The sequence below is a fragment of the Cordyceps militaris genome (assembly GCF_000225605.1).
Source record: "Cordyceps militaris CM01 unplaced genomic scaffold CCM_S00003, whole genome shotgun sequence".
Classification (NCBI taxonomy): Eukaryota; Fungi; Ascomycota; class Sordariomycetes; order Hypocreales; family Cordycipitaceae; genus Cordyceps; species Cordyceps militaris.
Window position 1 is genome coordinate 2,944,539 of NW_006271971.1, and position 18,863 is coordinate 2,963,401.

At 55.0% G+C, this 18,863-nt stretch overlaps 7 protein-coding genes across 7 annotated transcripts; 2 read left to right on the forward strand and 5 right to left on the reverse strand.

Annotated features, from left to right (window-relative positions):
• Nucleotides 1–1,150: 1,150 nt before the first annotated feature.
• CCM_04548 (uncharacterized protein) lies at nt 1,151–3,553 on the forward strand (the record flags this gene model as incomplete). The annotated part of the gene is made up of 2 exons (XM_006669696.1): nt 1,151–1,698; nt 1,762–3,553. The coding sequence occupies 2 exons, from the start codon at nt 1,151–1,153 to the stop codon at nt 3,551–3,553; spliced, it is 2,340 nt and encodes a 779-aa protein (XP_006669759.1).
• Nucleotides 3,554–4,304: 751 nt separating this feature from the next.
• Nucleotides 4,305–5,600, reverse strand: CCM_04549 (glyceraldehyde 3-phosphate dehydrogenase (GAPDH); the record flags this gene model as incomplete). The annotated part of the gene is made up of 2 exons (XM_006669697.1): nt 4,305–5,192; nt 5,472–5,600. The coding sequence occupies 2 exons, from the start codon at nt 5,598–5,600 to the stop codon at nt 4,305–4,307; spliced, it is 1,017 nt and encodes a 338-aa protein (XP_006669760.1).
• Nucleotides 5,601–7,892: 2,292 nt separating this feature from the next.
• Nucleotides 7,893–9,281, reverse strand: CCM_04550 (GYF domain protein; the record flags this gene model as incomplete). The annotated part of the gene is made up of 1 exon (XM_006669698.1): nt 7,893–9,281. The coding sequence occupies one exon, from the start codon at nt 9,279–9,281 to the stop codon at nt 7,893–7,895; it is 1,389 nt and encodes a 462-aa protein (XP_006669761.1).
• Nucleotides 9,282–9,681: 400 nt separating this feature from the next.
• Nucleotides 9,682–11,227, reverse strand: CCM_04551 (cellulase, putative; the record flags this gene model as incomplete). Its single annotated transcript, XM_006669699.1, has 2 exons — nt 9,682–10,710; nt 10,763–11,227. The coding sequence occupies 2 exons, from the start codon at nt 11,225–11,227 to the stop codon at nt 9,682–9,684; spliced, it is 1,494 nt and encodes a 497-aa protein (XP_006669762.1).
• A 538-nt stretch (nt 11,228–11,765) lies between these two features.
• Nucleotides 11,766–13,933, forward strand: CCM_04552 (ubiquitin fusion degradation protein; the record flags this gene model as incomplete). The annotated part of the gene is made up of 5 exons (XM_006669700.1): nt 11,766–11,784; nt 11,848–11,994; nt 12,594–12,682; nt 12,744–13,070; nt 13,124–13,933. 5 exons carry the CDS (start codon nt 11,766–11,768, stop codon nt 13,931–13,933), a joined length of 1,392 nt encoding a protein of 463 aa, XP_006669763.1.
• Nucleotides 13,934–14,353: 420 nt separating this feature from the next.
• Nucleotides 14,354–15,132, reverse strand: CCM_04553 (uncharacterized protein; the record flags this gene model as incomplete). The annotated part of the gene is made up of 3 exons (XM_006669701.1): nt 14,354–14,454; nt 14,532–14,866; nt 14,936–15,132. The coding sequence occupies 3 exons, from the start codon at nt 15,130–15,132 to the stop codon at nt 14,354–14,356; spliced, it is 633 nt and encodes a 210-aa protein (XP_006669764.1).
• Nucleotides 15,133–15,869: 737 nt separating this feature from the next.
• Nucleotides 15,870–17,818, reverse strand: CCM_04554 (carboxypeptidase S1, putative; the record flags this gene model as incomplete). The annotated part of the gene is made up of 2 exons (XM_006669702.1): nt 15,870–16,180; nt 16,261–17,818. 2 exons carry the CDS (start codon nt 17,816–17,818, stop codon nt 15,870–15,872), a joined length of 1,869 nt encoding a protein of 622 aa, XP_006669765.1.
• Nucleotides 17,819–18,863: the final 1,045 nt, after the last annotated feature.

Genomic DNA, 18,863 nt, shown 5'->3' on the forward strand with positions numbered 1-18,863 from the left:
CCACTGGAATCGGGATCCCCGCAGCGGGCTTCCCGCCTATAAAGTGGCCCAATAATGAGGAGCGTTTGACGACATTGGTAGCGGCCCTAGAGACTGAGGTAGGTATGGAGGGCAACCAGTACAGGAATTGGGCATGCAAAGTTTTTATAGCTATGTTTACACGCCGGTCATCAACCATGGTAGGACCAAAAAAGTTTGTCCAAGGTATTGTGTGCTTGTGGATCGTCAAGACGGGACGGGAAGCCCGAACCAACCAATAGCCGTGTCCGCCGCGACGCGCCGTGTGTTTGCACCAATACGGATTTGTGCTGCTTCGTCCTGGTTGTACCACATGGCGGCCTCGCCCAGCCAAAGGGTACTTGGCGCCTTTCCCACCCATCTGTCTGCTCGCTCCCCAAATCTTGCCATTCTCTCCCAATCACGCTTCTGTTTGCGTTTGACTTTGCTCATACTCGGTTCTCGCACCAACAGTTGCTACCTACCTAGGTCGGTATACTTGTTATACCCGCCGCTTGCGGGTTCTAGAAGAACTAAAACCCACCCGCACAGTGCCCCATCAATCAGCCATTTACTGCCACTGGTTCAGCCGCGCGCGCGGTTTCTCCGCTGCACCAACCCAGCCAATTCTTCTGTCGCTTGCTGTTACTGGCCCTTCCGCCTGCGCACTCGCAACAAACGTCCCACCCAGGACCATCACCGCGAAAGACGGCCCTCATCGTCCGAGGTGCCTTGGAATCACGCCCTGCCCATCGCACCCGGCTCTCAATACCCTCGTTTCACCCAGCGCCATCACCGTTGGGCCATTGCCCGTCTTTGCTAACCTGCCTCGCGACTTTTTTGCGGCGCCGCATCCCTCCTCGCCAACCCCGGCCCGACGCTTTCGCGACAAACACACACAGGTCCGCGCTTTTGCCATTCTACGGCGACTCTCAGCTCCTGTCGTCGCCGCCCGCGTCCTGACAATCGCAACCCGCCGCCCGCGCCCCTTCTGCCTTCGTTGCCCTCGTCTCTCGAGTCCATCCAACCCCGGCTTGCCTCGTGCCCGTCACCATACCCTGCCTCGGGGCCGAGCACACTTCGGCCCCGTCCACCCCCAGGGTCCTGCCGCACTCCCCTTGTGTCTCTCCGGCATGAATTGGGCCCTCGCGCAATGGAAGCTGCGGCGAAGACAGTCGAGCTGTTGACGCAGCGCACATTACCTGAGACGCCCTACTATCTCTCCAACCATCCCGAGTGGCGATACCGCCCACGACCCGACGACCATTTACGCCCAGAAGAGTGGCGCAGCACGCGCCTCCAGTACTCGACCTTGCTTGCCGAGGCCGACCGCGGCGTCCTCCTCACCCGTCCCGACTACGATATGCGTGAGGAACCTCCCAAGCCAGTCTCGCGAGACGTGAACGCGCTCTCCAAGGCTGGCGGCGAAAAGAAGAAGCTGTCACTGAGCGACTACAAGAACAAAAAGACTGCCGCCACCTCACCCTCGGAGCCGGCCGTCTCCAAGCTTCGAGAACCCGAACGCGCTGGCGCATCTGCATCAAGGCCCCTGGCTGGTTCTGGGGCACACCCTTCTGATGCTCGCGCCAATGCCGATTCTAAAAGAGCGCCTGATGCGCGGCCTAGCGATGCGCGAAAGGACCGCCCCAGGGATTCGATCGATGGAAAGCTACGTCCTAAAGATTACGGAGCGGATACGAGGTAGGCACTTTTCAAGGTTCCAATTATTGTATCCCAAAATTGTTTGTCTAACGCACCATCTAGCCTACCACTACCGTCGACCTTGCCACCAAAGCCACCGCTCAAAAACTACCCCCTCCCACCTCGGCCACCATCACCTGCTGCCAAGAAGCGCGTTGCAGACCACGACGACGAAGCTCGACCACAAAAGCGGAGCCGGTCCGAGAACACACGACCAAATGACGACCGCCCGTCTCCCCGTGATGAGCCCGTGCGACGAAGGGACTCGTCGCTGCATGGCACTGGCCGTAGAGACTCTCCGATACTGAATGGCAAGAGCGCTCTTCAAGGTGCATCAGTCCTGGGTAGAGCCCCCCCCCCTGCAAATCGTCCTCGCGGCAATTCGGTCAACGGGCATACCGGCACACTTGGTAAAACTACCCCCAAACAAGACAGTCCTAAAAAGGCTGTTGTTCCGCCACTGTTATCACCACTGCATTTAGGTCCAGGCTTCGAGGAAGATGCACCGCCGAAGCAAGACAGAAGAAGGCCCAATAATACACCACCACGGTCTAAGAAACCAGATCACGCTATAGAGGAAAAGAAGCGCAAGCCCGTGGTTACCCTGCCGTCGCTGATCTCACCAACACTCCCGCCAATAATAGAAGCGGCCCTCCTATGCATGCAGCAGGGCTCACCCGAACCAGACGAGCGGCCCAAGCAAAAGAAGGATCCTGTGTCCAAGCACAAGAAGAACCTCTCTACAGACGATAGCTTGGATGAGGCGCCCGTGAAACCTCGGCGTTTGCTAGTCAAACTGAAGATTTCTCAAGGGCTCCTACGCAAGTCGTTTCGCCGTATCATGGGCCCGCCAGTCGCAACTCCACCGAACCGCGACCGGGAGCCTTCTTCAGAGGAAGACCGAACGTCTGCCCGCAAGCGTCCCGTTGCCGCACTTGAGCCTGACTCGGCGACGGGTCAACAGGCGAGGTCTTCCGACGTCCCGCCTGCGCTTCGTAGACCTACAACGCCTCCGCGAAAGGGCCAAACCGCCATGTCCCGGGTCAACTCGAGCAACTCAGCCGCACACACGCCGGGTGAGTCGATGAGAAGGACACCGTCGGCTGCTACTACCGGCGACAAGCAGCCCAACGGCATTGCCTCGGGGAAGACAGAGCTCACGGTACTACAAGAGAAAGAAGCGCGCATGAGGAAAATGGGAATTGCACTCAAACATGCCGCCGACAGTGCCCTCTTCAAAGGTCGTCGGAGCCCCTCTGCCTCCAACAGCAAGTCCAGTCAGCCCCGGGCCGCCAGTAACGAATCTGTTGACCCCCAGTCCACACAAATAGGCCTCGTTCTCGGCCTCGAGTGCATGCTGTGCTTCATGCAAGCGTTTCAGACGCAGGATGCGATCCGCTCGATGCTCAACAAGCCGCCCGACGGCAAAGCATGGCCGAGCCTGATTCCGGTCGCGAGCTTCTTCCTCCGGGAGCCCAACTGGCCGAAGCACAACCAGGCCGCCCACGGGCTGCTCCTACTGCTGCTGTCCTTTGTCGCCGACGGAGCCATTCGGTCCGACGTGGCGCTTGAGCCTGGCCCCGAGACGGCACGCGCGCTCTTCGAGCACGAGCAGCTACGCACCGGCACGCTCCTCCAGTTGCGCGACGTCTACACGCTCGTCGATCAACCGCGTCTGCGCGCCACCGAAATCACCCCCTGGGCCACCATTGACGACGTCACCCACACGGCGCTCCGCATCATGAAGCGGTGGTGCGCCGGTCAGGGCATTAGCTGGACCACGGGACTGACCCCTGGCGACTACGGGCGCGAGGAAGAGAGCCAAGTCTCAGCCGAGGCCGCAGAACAACATTGAGCAGCATCTCGGCGAGGCTATACACAAAGAAAAAAGGTGAGAGAGAAAGGGGAAAAGGGGATGGCCGGGAAAAGGAACGGAGTAGGTGACGGCGGGGCACATTTAACAATGATGAGCGTTTGTTTGGATGGGAACACGGGAAAGAGTCGAAATCTCTGTGCTTTTTTTTTTATACCCAGAATGGGCAACACATTTCCATGAGAGAAGTGGTTTTCTGCATTCAACTATGATACATTTGGCGTTTTTTTTTATTCATGTAAAATCTGGTTATTTCGGTTTGGCATACATGTACTTGTGAGGAGAAGGCGAAAAAAACTGACAAGGATACAAAGGATAGGAAGGGAAGATGAAAAGGATAGGAATCTGTCTTTTCGTTTTGGTCGTTTTTTGTAGGAATGTGGCTGACAAATATCAACGAGACAGATGATGCAAAGTGATGAGGGGACAAGTCTTTCATGTACCACCCTTTGTTGTTCCATATCAAGAAATGGCGCCAGTGTTGTTAAGATTTTACTGTTGTATGTAACACTTGTTCGTCCCTCCCATTTTCTACCGACAATTGCCTTTGTTTCGGAATTTGCATTATGTTTGATGCCACGCGGGCGACGAAAAGGTAGCAGACGATACAATCGGGAACGTAATTTTTTGGTATATTTCTTCATTAACATATTTTTACTCTATTACCCATCCCCGCCTCAGCTAGCCAACGTGGGCCACATTATAGCCTTGGCTTAGCTGAGGAGTCCTCATCCTATTTGGAAGCGTCGACCTTGGCAACGAAGGAGATGAGGTCCAAGACACGGCGGGAGTAACCCCACTCGTTGTCGTACCACGAAACCAGCTTGACAAAGTTGTCATTGAGAGAGATACCGGCCTTAGCATCGAAAATCGAAGAGTTTGTGTTGCCGTTGAGATCGGAGGAGACGAGCTCGTCCTCGGTGTAAGCGAGAATACCCTTGAGGGGGCCCTCAGCAGCCTCCTTGATGGCGGCCTTGATGGCGTCGTAGCTGGCAGCCTTCTCAAGACGAACAGTCAGGTCGACAACGGAAACGTTGGCGGTAGGGACACGCATGGACATGCCAGTAAGCTTGCCGTTGAGCTCAGGAATGACCTTGCCGACAGCCTTGGCGGCACCAGTGCTGGAGGGGATGATGTTCTGAGCGGCACCACGGCCACCGCGCCAATCCTTGGCAGAGGGGCCATCGACAGTCTTCTGGGTAGCAGTGTAGGAGTGGATGGTGGTCATGAGACCCTCGACAATGCCAAACTTGTCGTTGACAACCTTGGCGAGGGGAGCCAGGCAGTTGGTGGTGCAAGAGGCGTTGGAGATGATGTCGGCGGAGCCGTCATAAGCCTTCTCGTTGACACCCATCACGTACATAGGGGCGTCGGCAGAGGGGGCCGAGATGATGACCTTCTTGGCACCACCCTGCAAGTGAGCCTTGGCCTTGTCGATGGTGGTGAAGACACCAGTGGACTCGACAACGTACTCGGCGGCGGTCTCCTTCCAGGGAATGGCGGCGGGGTCGCGCTCGCCGTAGAAGCGAATCTTCTTGCCGTTGACGACGAGATCGTTGCCGTCAATGGCAATCTCGCCCTTGAAAACACCGTGGGAGGAGTCATACTTGAGCATGTAGGCCTGCGCGATGAATGGTTAGCAGCTTATTGGCAAATGAGGTTGACGAGTGTTCGCCTTTGGCACTAGTAGAGCGATTATGAGGTTTGGTTCGCTTTACCAACCAAACCATAACCTGGTCACAAGCAGCGGCAGCGTGGCCTGATAGCTGTTTGAGCGGGTTGCCAAAATTGACAATCCTACCACGTCACAGCCACAGCCACAGCCACAGCCATAACAGCAAGGCTGTGTCGGGGTGCAGGCAAGGGTATAGCTTTATTCGGTGCGGGTGGTGAAACTCACGGCGTACTTGACCTCAACAAAGGGGTCGTTGACGGCAACAACGTCGATGTCGTTGTGCTCGACGGCGTTGCGGAAGACAATGCGGCCAATGCGGCCGAAGCCGTTGATGCCAACCTTGACGGGAGCCATTGTTCTTGATTAGAAAAGTGAGGTGAGAGAAGAAAAACCTGTTGGGACGTTTGGCGGTTAGCGAGGGGTAACTTTAGGTTAAGTGGTGGATGGCGGGGTCGTGGAGAGGAGGGGAAAAGCAGGCAGCTCTTGGGTGAGCGAAGCTGTTGGAGGGTAGAGCGTGGTAGATGGTCAAGAAGCAATGAAGCTCGAGATGATGGAGCCAGGTGTGGGACGGATGGAAAACTCACTTTTGTTCCTTTGAACTGAAGAATGAGGTGTAATGGAGGGGAGAAAAAGAAGAGACGCACGGCGAAGAGGAGGGGTGGGCAAATGGTTTTGTAGTCCTGGGTGGCTTGGCCGTGGCAGCTGCCGGGACCCAGCTTGCCAGCTGCCAGAGCAACAAAAAAACAAGGCCATCGTCAGTGAAAAACAGGCGCTGGAGTGGCGGTGGCTGACCGCTGGAGAGCCTGTAGCCAGAGAGGTGCAAGACTGCTGGCCTGATTTCTCAAGAACAGCCAACCTTATGCCAGCTTATGCCAGCTTACCTAACCGCATCTCGACGTAGCGCAACACCTTGCCAGCCCAAGAGCTGCAGGTCCGTCCATGGAGGGGCAGAGAGGGGCAAATGCCCAGCGCATCACCAACCATATACTCGCAGCTTGGGCCTCGACGAGCTCTCCAAGACAAGAGGCAACCATACGGGTTCCTTGACTCGATCGAAATCGCGAGACCAGAGTCACGCAACCGTCCATTCATTCACGCTCGTGCTTCCCTCCCAGACGCCTTCATCCCATTCAATTGGCCTCGTTCTGGTTGCTTCCCCTCCCCCACTTTACTGACGTTCCAACTCGTGCGGCAACCCGTGCCCACGCAAACTTTGACCACCCGCTATGTTGACTGTAGCGCAACTGATGATTTCTGCGAACGGTTGGCTGATGGTGCAACCGGCAGCTCGTCGTCTCATCTCTGGCCCTCTTTGTCAGTCATCAAGACACAAAACCAGTGAACCGTCAAGTTGGCCACGGCGGAACTACCAGAATAGACAAATTGGCCACCAAGATGACACGACAAGGCTCCCATCCATGATTCCATGGCGTATTAGTGAAACCGTCTTAGTCCGGCCGCGCCGGGAAAAGTACACTCTTGGTCCTCATTCAGCGTCCTCCGATCTGGCGCCGGCTGACTCCATTCCCATTACACACTCACGCCGTAATATGCGCCTGGGCACCGAATCGATAACAGACAAGGCCCGAATAGCAATGTCTCCGGCTAGTCATATTCACCAGCCTCAGCATGCGGCAGCGTCAACGCACCCTGTTGGCACTGCACTGCGTCTTTTTTGGGAGCGGGTCTTGAAATAATTACCTACGTATATCGCCACTTTTTTTCTTCTCTTTGCCCTTCACTGTTTGACGCCCTGCGAAAATGCTAAAATTAAATCGCTTTCTGAGGCCGGTCCGGTGTGGGGAACCTCTGAGGTACCAGCATCTGCCCTCCGATTCGACCCGGTTGCCTGCCTTTGTTGCACACCAAGCTCAGTACTCCTCAAGTACCCCCGTCGTCCCTGTTCATCCTGTATCTGCAACAGCGCTAGGCCAGTACAGTGCACTCCGCTGCGCAGCCGCCGATAAGAACCAGGTCAGTGAAAACAGCGCGCTGCCAATGGAAAAATCACTCATAGCAAATTCCGGTAGAAGAGGGGGAGAGGGATCAAATCTCTTGTAATTGCATAACCATCGCAGGTGTGGGGAGGCCAGCACGGCGTCGTGCGCAAACCTCTATGATTTTGCTCTTTACACAAGCATCGGAACCAGGTGCTGCATTTTCGTCCTTTGGTTTCCTGTTACTATATAATGGCACGCTCTGTCCCACTTAGACGCGGCAAAGTTCGGGCGCATCACGATAACCGCAGGGCTGCGCTGCCCGTCTTGTTCCACTTCTTCCGCCCCAGGGCCGGAGCAGAACGGGTGCGCTGCTTTGGCTTGTCCTCCTTCCTTGTCCGGCCCAGAGCAAGCAGCCGCCCAAAGCCGTCTGGCCCCGGCCCTGCTCGGCAGAAGATTGGACCAGCAAGCGAGCCGCTTTCCTGGGGGAAGAACCCGGGGCGCAGACAACGGTCTCGATTCCCACTAACTACCCCAGGGCTCCAATTCGGCATTCTAGAATGCAGTCGTGGCAAGGATCCTGTTCCGCTCTAGTTGGCACAAGCTCGTGTGTTGAGTGGAATGGCTTGGGCCCTTCCCTGCTCGATTCTCCTCATCTTCAAGAGTTCTGTTGTTTCCTTGGCGTGCTTGTGGCTTGCGTATTTTGCACTCAGACAAAAGACGGTACCTCCGCCGACCACTCGGCCGAGCCACCGGCTGGCCGGAACTCGATGCCCTGCCCAAAGTAGCCCGCGTCCAGCCATGCCTTCATCGCCGGCCCGTCAAATGGGCCTTGCGTCGATCCGTCATCCCGCCCGTCTACCCAGTGAAACTCCCACTTGCCCGCCGAGTCGGATGTCCCTGTCCCAGCACCCGGCTCCTCCTCGCGTGCTGGCTCGACCCAGTCCTCGCCGGACTCCTTGCGATACTCGCGGACCAAAATCTCGCGCTCTTGGTCGTAGATATCCTCCGAACCTCGACTGAGAAGTTTGTCGGCCGCTTCCGTAATGCCGTCAATGGCAGCCTTGATTCGCACTTGTTCTGGGTCTGGTTGCTCAGCTTCCTTGTCTAGGTCCATGCCCTTGTTCATCTTCTTGAGCTTCCACTGCGGAATCTTTTTTGTCTTTTTCTGGCCCTTGCCCAAGCGTGCTAGCGCTTCTAGGGGTGTCTCTGCCTTTTCCAGGTGGAGAATCAGGGTCTTGAGAAGATCAGAGCTTAGCACGCTGTCGTCTTCTAGCCGACGCTTCCTGGCCTCTGATTCACGCTTTTCGTGCGCGTCTGCTGCCTTTTTCATTTCCTTCTTGCTCAGCCCATTCAGCCAGTTGTCGTGTATGGCGTCCGGGTCACCAGCTTTGCGGACAAAGTTACCCTGTTCGTCAAACTGGCCTTCTTCCAATTCGTCATTGAGGTTGAAGGCTTCCACCTTGGGAGCATTGCGTTTCAGACCGCCAGCGCCAACTTCTTCATCCACACCCTCTTCCTGAGCACGAAGCTCTTTCTCTGATTCTGCATCACTGCTGTCGTCCTCGTCTAAATGAATCGTGCCGCCGCTCTTGCTCTTCTGGTCTTGACCCTCGATTTTGTTTGCATCCATGAATTGTACTTTCTTCTTCTTAGTTGTAGAGGCTTCAGGGCCGGTATCTTTCTCTTCTCCATCTTCGCCGTCAGCTGCCGCAAACATGTCGTCATCGTCATCGTCGTCGTTTTGCGCTGCCGAAGGGCCATCATGCGGAGCGTTATTGTCGTAGTTGTCTAGTTGTTCGTTTATGTCCACTTTGCCTTTCTTCCGGGCCTCGGCCCGAGCATTGAAAGTGTCATTGTCTGAGTCGCTATCGTAACCGTCGAGATTGACAGCACCGCGCTTGGTCGCGGCGGTGCCGCCGATAACATCAGCGTCGAGTACAGCGTCGTCTTCTCGCGCATCAGGTGCCAGCGTAGAGGGATTTCGAACGTCAAATTTCACTCGCGAGCTGTCCTCCTGATCGTTGTCGTGGTGGTGTGTTCTGGCAAACGTCTCGCCATCGCGACGAGGACGACCAGCACCGTGGCGAGACGACATCGTACGCGGAATTGATGGTGAATCAGGTGATTGGGTTTGATAATAATAATAATAAGATCTCGGGCGCGATGCTTGGATCTTTATTGTAGCTGGCCAGACTTCAGATTGGGCGGCGCATGGGAGGAAAAACAAAAGTCGAGTTGCTAGAAATGAAGCTTGGAGATCCGCGTCGACCCACTTATTGGAGCTATCCAGGCAGCTCAGCACGACCGCTCTCACAGACAAATTTGCACGAGTCATCTTACCGTGACAAAATTAATTATTTTTCAGGGAATTATTAAAAATAAATAGTTTTCTCTGCACTCGAAAATGTCTATTTACATGCTGGACAGATTCGGTCAACCTTGACAGATGACATGATGACGAGGAATGTACGCCACCAGGGGACGGACGGCGGCTACTACTTCCGAGTGATGGTGACAGAAATCGATGTGGCGGTCGCAAGAGATTTGGATGTGAAAAGACTCATCGTGCGATTGTCCCGTACGTGTTGCACCAAGCCGCCATCAGGGGTGATCTGTACGTTATACCCGTTGGGAAAGGCTGACACGGGCAAGATGATCTCTGTTGGCGCATCAATGGCCGGGTCGCTCGTGAACTGCAGCTTGAACGTGCCCGAACTCTCGTCAAACCCAAAAGACTTTGGCGTGCCGGCCACGGCCGCCGGGTATGCTCGGCTGTAGTGTTTCTGCAGCTCCGGGTACGCCTTCCCCGACGTTCCATTGTACAGGTTCTCGTACGCCCACCCGAGCCAGGACACCATGTTGTCGTCGGTAGCCTTCATGGCCTCTGCCATGGCGCTCATCTGCTTGTCGTCGCCCATCCACATGGTCAGCTCGGTCAGGACACCGGCCGTCTTGAGCCGCACATTGTCCTTTTGGCGGTTGTAGAGCGTGTCGGCGATGGAGCCGAGCTGCGGCGGGTGGTAGTAGTGAAACGAGTGCACCGTCTTGGACCCGTCGCCGAGCGGCACGTTGTTGAACCCCGAGAGCACGTCGAGGGTGACGCCCTCGAACCAGATGAGCGTGTCATTGTCGACGGTTCGGATCTGCTTCGCCGCGCGATTCCAGAGCCCCTCGAGAGCCTTGTGGTCGGCGATGCCCGGTATGAGCAACGTTGGATCTCTGTAGGTGTCGCCGGCCCAGGGCTCATTCAACAGATTGTAGCCCACGATATTAGTAGTCTCAGCGTATCCAGAGGCTAGCTTCTTCCAATACGCAGCAAAGGCGTCGCCGAGGCCATCGTAGTTATCATACAATCGTCCAAATGCATTTGACACGGCGACTGTGGCATAGCTCAGGGACCAGTCAATGGTGCTGCACTGCGATTTGGGCGAGGGAAAGCCGTTGCTGTCGGTAGTAAATGGAGTGAGTTTGAGGGGGAACGGGAATCGCCTGAAGCCCGTGATCCAGTCCTTCTTAACGAACCACTATCCCTTTGTGTTAACAAAATGTCAGTCAAAGAAAATTGGGGAGACTGACATCAGGTACGCCGTGGCCGCAGAGTTGTTGCGCCAGCACATCTTGGTGAACATCCACCAACACGTAGATCCCTTGCTCTTCCGCCAGCTTTGTCTGTTGTTTCATAATTTCCAAAAATGTCTGGTTGTATTGGCCTCGGACAGGCTCAGCACCAGCCCAGCTGTGTCCAAGGCGGACAATGTTGACGCCCATGTCATGGAGGTTCTGGACATCCTGCTCACCAAAGGTCGACACTCCGGGCGTCCACTCCATGGGTCGATACCACGGAGTTTCCTTCATGACAACATTCGTTCCGTGAAAGAACCGAGTACGGCCGTATTCGTCGACGATTTGGTGCGTGTCTTGCTTCACCCTTTTGATCTGGGCCAAGCCAGGATGGGCCTCGTACCAAACCTCCGCGTCCTGGGCCGCCACATTGACACTGATGAAGGCTAATAGCCAGAGTGCAGTGGTTTTTGAAATCATATTTTGGACTCGCAACTATCTTTTCTAGAGTTTTTGCTGATGTCAACGTGGCTGTCCATACCAGCTCATCCTTTGAAAGGGCCGTGCGTGCACTTATATAGAGCAATGCGGACTACAAGCCAAGGCTTCCCGACTGCAGCATGTTATGGCAAGTTGCTGCAGCCAGCGCATCCCACCCTTTTCAACCTAGGCTACACGTGAAAGAATTTACCAGTTATCTATTTACGTATGCAAGGCATCGCTTTCCGTATGCCTCATGATTGATATGAATTGAGTTTCGGAGGAATATACAACTCCGCCTCAACTATCGGCGGGGCTAGTCTAATAAAGTATGTCTATACGAGATGAATCACCGATGAGCCGTGGCGTTCTAATGGCATATTCACGTTCGTCACCGAAGGGAAACTTGTCGTATGGCATGCAGTGTAGGCGGGCCATACGACGGTGCAGCCGCCACCATGATCTTACTAGATGAAAGCACTGACGCTGCTTACCAGCTCTAGAAAGTCAGCGAGGCTTTCAACAATTAAACGTCACAATGCAGCTATTTCTTCGAGGTTTGTTTAGTATCGATTATTAATAAAATGTGTCACTTTTTGCTGTCGGCAGTGGCACGGTAGCTGGAATTTCGGGCTTACCTGTCTCAATCAACAATTCATCTCGCGCAAATCTTCAGATTCGTCGTCTTGAAATGTGGATCACCAAGCTATCGAACCTCATATTGATTATATCACACATGACTTCTACACCAGTGCAGAGCTTGCTGTGTATGAAGCTATTAATACTTGTAGTTGCCCGGGTCAGTAGTTAAGTAGAGGTTCTTCTTCCGAGAATCACACAAAGTAAAACTTAACAGCCGTGATATCATCTTTGGGTAGTTACTGACATAGTCTCCAAGATGAGTTCTATTCCTGAGTAGTTTCTACCTAGTCTACACTGGTGGCTCAGCCATTTCCCCACAAAGTGGCGATGATGGCACTGGTGTAGGAGAATGACTCCCAGCCGATGTTGACGGCCTAGCGGCACGATCTCGAGCAGATTTGAACGGTTTCAACGGGGCCATATGTACTTCTTATCCTAGTAGAGATTTTAAAAAAAAATTGTTTCAGATTTCAAGTAGTCCTGAGCCAAGGATCTTTCCTAGTTGTGGCGTCTCGGTATTCACTGTACCTGGATGACTAAAGCGGTTTAGTGCCTGCGTCATTCCGAAAGCTGCCTCCAGGCAGGCAAAGAGAGGCGACCGACCTTGTTCCAGCAAAAGCATCTACGCAACGCAACAACACTATCACGGAAACAAGGGAGGAACTCGCTGCAAACATCGAATTCTACAAGCTCACTCAACCTCGGCATCTGCGAATTTTTGTAGCTAAGAGGCAAACCGCCAAAGCCATCGCGACTGCAGCACCCCACCACAAACATCCCCAGCGCGGCAGGCGCATTCTTTCCAGCAACATGGTACGTCACCGCTGCCTGCGTTCGTGCCGCGTCGCCCCTCGACTAACTGAGGTTCTTCTAGTATCAACCTGGGTTCGGGGGCAATTTTGATCCCAATAGCATTGATCATCTCTACAACATGGCGCGCGGCGGCCGACGACCGATTATTCAGCGTTTCGATGAATACTATCGATGCTATCCCGTCATCATGGCTCCTGGTAACGAGCGGCCAGAGCTCAACTACGGTTCCAAGATTCTTCTCCCGCCGTCGGCGCTCGACAAGGTGTCCAAGCTGCACGTGCAGTGGCCTCTACAGATGGAGCTCATCAACGGCGAGAAAGGGCGTCACTCGCACGCTGGTGTTCTCGAGTTTATTGCAGAGGAAGGCAGAGCTTACATCCCACAATGGGTACGTTCTCGTACTTGCATTTGCCACCGTTTCCTCCACTGACACAAGAACAGATGATGGAGACGCTCGGCATGGAAGTCGGCGACATGATTCAGATCCGAACGACATTGCTCGAGCTGGCCAAGCTGGTCAAGCTTCAGCCGCAGTCTACTAACTTTCTTGAGATTAGCGACCCCAAGGCTGTACTGGAACGGGCCTTTCGTAACTTTGCCACGCTGACCAAGGGCGACGTCTTCAACTTTGCATACAACGACGAGGTCTACGACGTGGCCGTGCTAGACGTGCAGCCCGAGACAGACAAGATGGGTGTCAGCATGATCGAGACTGATGTCTCTGTCGAATTTGCCCCTCCCGTTGGCTACGTTGAGCCAGAGCGAAACAGCGGCACCAGCACGCCAAGCACGCGACCCGGCGTTCCGGTAGGCGGCGTTCTGCACAGCCAGGGCACCATGGCCCAAGCCATCAACTACAGTGCCATCGCCCCATCTGTCACCAGCAATCCTACAAATTTTCTCGGCGAAGGCCAGCGGATTGCCAAAAAGGGAAGCAAGACTGCCACGCCCAAACCAGCCACGCCCGTGCCTGTCGACGCCACTGCCGTTCCCCGGCGACAGACTGGCGCTCCCGCGCCCCTCCGGCTCCCGCCAAACAAGCTGTTCTTTGGCTACGAGATTACACCCGTCAAGACCGATGCAGACAAAGAAAAGGAAAAGAAGAGTGCCGACAAGCCTCACTTTGCCGGACAAGGACAGAGTCTACGGGGCACCGTCAAACGTAAGGGCGAGGACGACGTTAAGGACAAGGTCCCTGAGAAAAAGGGCGCCCCCGAGGGTCACCGCCTGGATGGAAGACGTCCACGATGAGCTAAGCGTTTACGACAAATTGAGAACAGAATCGCGGCGTTTTAAGGGAAACATGTTTTTTTTTTGGCTCGGAGTGGAGATAGATGGTCACGACTAATGGCAAAATATATCACCAATTAACTACGTGCGTTCACAAAACTTCTGCAGCGCGACTAGAGTTGCAAATGTCATTATTCATTCATGACTCCGAGAGCTAAGTATCAAAGATGGCCTCAATGTGATGAAACTCCTATTATGGCTAAAATAGTGCCAGCAATGCCAGTTCTAGGCAAAATAAGGTGTTCTTGTCCGACTCTACGGACGAGAACTATCAAGTAAAACCAGCCAAAGAAGGACCCTCGTCTCTTTTCCAGAGACGGTCTGACTTTTGATCAAGAGGAAGATTTGCAGCAAACATGAGAGAACTGAGAGTTGATAGGACTAAGCCCCGCCAGCCATCTCTGTGTCCCCGTCGTTGGACTCGGCCTTGACCTTTTTGGCAGGGCTAGGCTGATTCTCGTCAACCTCTTCGGTGCCTTCGGCTACGTTACAGGCGTTGAATTAGTTGCGATCCGGTCGGGGTTTTGGGGGGGCACATGCGGCCAGGGCGTATACATACACTTGACTTCAGGAGCGGGCTCGTCGGCTGCCTCTTCCTCCGCTTCGGCTTTGACAGGAGTCGTAGCCTTGGGCTTGCGGCCGCGAGGCTTGGCTGGGCCGGCGGCCTTGGGCTTGGCTGGGGCGCGCTTGCGGCCCTTGGTGGCAGTCGGGGTGGCCGGCGGACTTGCGGCGGCCTCCTCGGTCGGGGCCTCTTCAGTTGGGGCCTCCTCGCCAGCGGCCTCGGTGGCCTTCTTGCGCTTGGTCGGAGTCTTCTTTGGCGTGATGGGGGCGGGTGTGACGGTGCCGTTGCGGCGGCCTAAGAAGTCTTTCTGGATGGTCTTGCTCCATCGCTGGCTGTCGTTGCAAAACAAGTATTGTTAGTCTCCTTGTTTTGGTCATGGTTGGGGGCGGGGTGTGACGAACCTCATGGCATCCTTGGTGAATTCGTACCCGAGAGAAGTCATGACGCCGTGGGTAACGGCCCAATCGACCTTGAGCTTGTCACCCTCGGCGGCACCACCCATGGCGATGGCAAGACAGAGATCTCGTTCGGCGTTGCCATCCCACTTCTTGACGGCACCGACCTTAGGGGCGTCAGCGTCAGCCTTGGTACTGGCCATTGCGAAAAGTCTCGAGGTGGAATCGGAATTGGGGGGGAGCGATATAAAGAGGAAAAGAGGAAAGAGGAAAGAGGTAGGAAGTGGTGGAGGTGGTGAAGGTATGTTGTTATGGGAGGAGGAGGTAGAGTTGTGGTGGTTGTGTGTGGAGGAGGAAGAAGCAGGTAGAGTGTGGAAAGTATGAAGATTTTAAAGTAGTAGGAAATTAGAAGGGACACAATTGGCCCGTGCAGATTGTACTGAGCTGAGCCGCAGTAGAGAATAAAGGGGATTGGGGTAAATGTGAAGTTACTGGAGGTGTGAGAACTGGGTGAGAAGCTGCGGTTATCAGGTCAAGTTCACTTTGCCATGGAACGAAAGTAGTCCTAGAGAAGAATAGAGGAAGGGCTGAAATCGGAAGATTAGAAAGGACAGATAGATGAGAGAAATCAGAAAGACAATCAGACGGAATATTGCAATACTACATTGGATCAAGAGTGCATAGATAGATTCAACTACATGATCTCACGGATTCGCGATTTACTTTGTCGCCCTGGTGACAAAGTGCTCTATGCGTTGTCAGTTCCCCACCAATACACGTGAATTTCACTTTACTACATGCAGTAATTCCTGGCGAGTTCTGAGCTTTGGATTTATTTCCGAATTACACTTGTTGGTGAGCGAGGAGCCGACATCGGCCCAACGGCAGACACGAGACTCCTGCCGCATTCACTTGCGCCGTAGTCACTCTCACCTTTGCCTTAAAAAGCTTGAAGAATTGACCCCGGGCTCCCCCCCGCAGGCTTGACCACCATGTACTTGTCCGTCTCTGCCGTGCCAGCCACCAACGCCGCGTACTGCTCCCGCGTGCACGAGGACGGCACATTCCACACGCTGCACGCAAATTCCGGCGGCGGCGGCAGCGTATTTTTGATCCCAAAGCTGCTCGTCGGTCCACGTGTCGTGTAGTTTGCGCCGTGGCCTGTCGTGGCGTGCTTGCCAGTGGCGAGATCTCTGCCAGCAATGGCGCGGCGGACGAGCTGCGACACGATTTCGGGCTGGTAACCTTGGGCTGAGTCATTGCATGTTAACGTTTCTCTCCTATTATTCGCACGATAGTGTCTATATCTTTTGTAAAAAAAAAAAACTCACCATTGTGCCCAGCATCAAAGATGCGCGCAAAGGACAGATTCCCGTGCTGCCGGACGACGCCTCTGCTCGCGCACCCGCCGCTCGTCTGGACGTGCTCGTAGCCCGCGCGGCGAAACGCCGCGGCGCCCGCCCACTGCAGGCGCAGGCTGAGCTTCTCGGCGCCGTTCCACGGGCAGCGGTAGTCGCGGTCGCCGTACATCATGACGACGCGGACGCCGCCGTCGAGCAGCTCCTGCAGCAGCGCGAGGCCGCTCGCGCGCACCGGGTCGCCGGTCCCGTAGAAGAACGCACGGCTGGCCAGCAGCGACGAGGATGTGTAGTTGACGCCGACGCCGAGCGCCGCTTGCACCCACGCCTGGTTGAAGAAGCCGCTGGCGTACGACGCCGGGTACGGGTCGGGCTTGAGGTGCGCCATGTCAAAGACGCTGCGGTTGCTGGCCGCCTCGTACGCGCCCAGGACGTGGCCGAAGCAGTAGAGCGTGGCGCCGACGCAGGCGGCTGTCACGTTGGCGTTGGTGTTGCGCTGGTCCGGATCGTAGAGGTCCCCGAGGCGCCGGCATTCCGAAATCTGGTCGCGACAGCCGCCGGGCTTCGTAAAGTTCTGCAGCGCCGCCTCGTACGCGGCCTTGGTGATGACTTGCAGGCCGTACGTGTTGTTGTAAGCCTGCGCGGGAAACCACTCGCCCTGGTAGAGCATGTCGACGCACCCGTTTGTCCAGCCGACGGCGTCGATCGGGATCACGGTGCCGTTGAGCGCGCCGCGACGGATCCGGGCATTCTGCCGCACCGTGTACGCGGCCGTCGCGGGCACGTAGAAGCCGCCATACGAGTTGCCCCAGAGGCTGACGCGCTTGCTGCGAGTCTTGTGCTCGGCAAAGTGCGGGAACCAGACCTGCGTAAAGCGCCACAGCGTCTTGGCCGCGGACAGCGTGCTGTTGACCGTCTTGGCGGGGTTCTGCTCGGAAAAGGTGCCGTGGAGGAACGTGGTGTTTTCGGGGGGCACGGAGCCGTTGTATGCTGCGACGGGCGTGATGCCGGTCTCGGTGACTGGGTTGCCGAGGAAGAGAAGGTCAAGGGTGGACTGGATTCGCTTGGTGTACGAGTAGCCTGTGCTGACTGGCTGGTCAATGTACAGCATGTTCATGTCGTTGTTCCAGGACCAAGGGTTGTCTTCGGTGCTGTTGGAGTCTGCCTTGATGTAACACGATCCAGTTCCTGTAACAAGATCGCCAATGGACGATGCGCCGGGCCCTCCGGCTAGATATATACCGGTAGTTGCATTGGACGGCGAGTTTCGAGCCTCAAAGTACCAGAAAAACATGGATACATTGTATGGTTCCGCGCTCTGGATCTCGCTCAGGTACCACGAGGGCATGTGCACGTATCCAGCCCAGGCTTTGGATCTCGTTTCACAGATCTTGGTCTCTTTGTAGGTAATGGACAATCCCGGCTGGCCGCTGATGTGCTTTGTCGTGATGCCAACTGCATCGCCAGGGAATATGGCAGCCCCTGGTGCGAGCAGCGAGGAAAGGAACAGCAAGGGCAAGTGCAGTTTCATGATGATACTCTGTGGCGTGTGGCTTCATTTCCTAGACTTGGATTCTTCATCCTACGAGTCTATACTTATACTGCAAGAGCGCCCGCACTCACTCTCGCCATGGCCCAGGCGGTGACGGAACAAGACAAAGAATCCGGCGAGCGATGGAATTAGCGTCGCACATTGAGCTTTCGTCGGATTCGGAGCTTTCCTATTGTCTACTGCTGATGTATGCAAATTTTCCTCTACAGCCTTGGGGGCTGTCATAAAAGCCGCGAGGATCGCCAACCGTCGGCCAATCATCCACTGCCAGACCCGCGAGCAACGTCGATCCGTCCCCATCAACCTCTAGAAATAGTTAGTTTCTCTCCATAGAAAAAAAAATCGAAATCTGGAAAGAAAATAATGGCGCGAGAATTCTCTAACAGGACTTGCAAACGCCGAAACGGAAACGCAACCGGATGTTCAACGCCAGAGTGACGACGACGCGGCCTGGGCGCAGCCTTGTCGGGACAGGGGGCTGCCTGACGTGTCGCATCCAAAGGTCAATCTTCAAGTGCGACGAGGTGAGGCCGGGTGGCTTGGTTTGATCAAGTGATGGCAAAGCAATCCGAGGCCATCGTATCGTATCGCAAGGATGGGTGATTGGCTGGCTTTGTGCGGCGCATGTCACTGAACGCGGTCGCCAGCGTCTCCTGGAAATAAATGTCGCGATCCTGGTGGGGTCAATTTCATGACATTCTAGGTAGCCACCTTGTTTGTGGTGGCGAACTGGCAAACAGGCCCAGCTGGGAGAACATCACCGAACATCTCAAGATTTCAGTCCGGACGCCTGTACAAAGGGCAGGCCCTGCATCTCCCGGACTAATCAAGGCTGCGAGCTTGACTTGTATTCATAAAGTTGATGTGAAAAGGGACAGGGTGGAGATAAATTCAATAAAAAGATAACAATGATAAATAAATTTATATAATAAAGATCAATCCTATGCACCCAAAAAAGCGCGAAAAGCGAAAGCAAAAAGAATATGCGTGGACCAACGGGGATTTGAACCCCGGACCTTTCGTA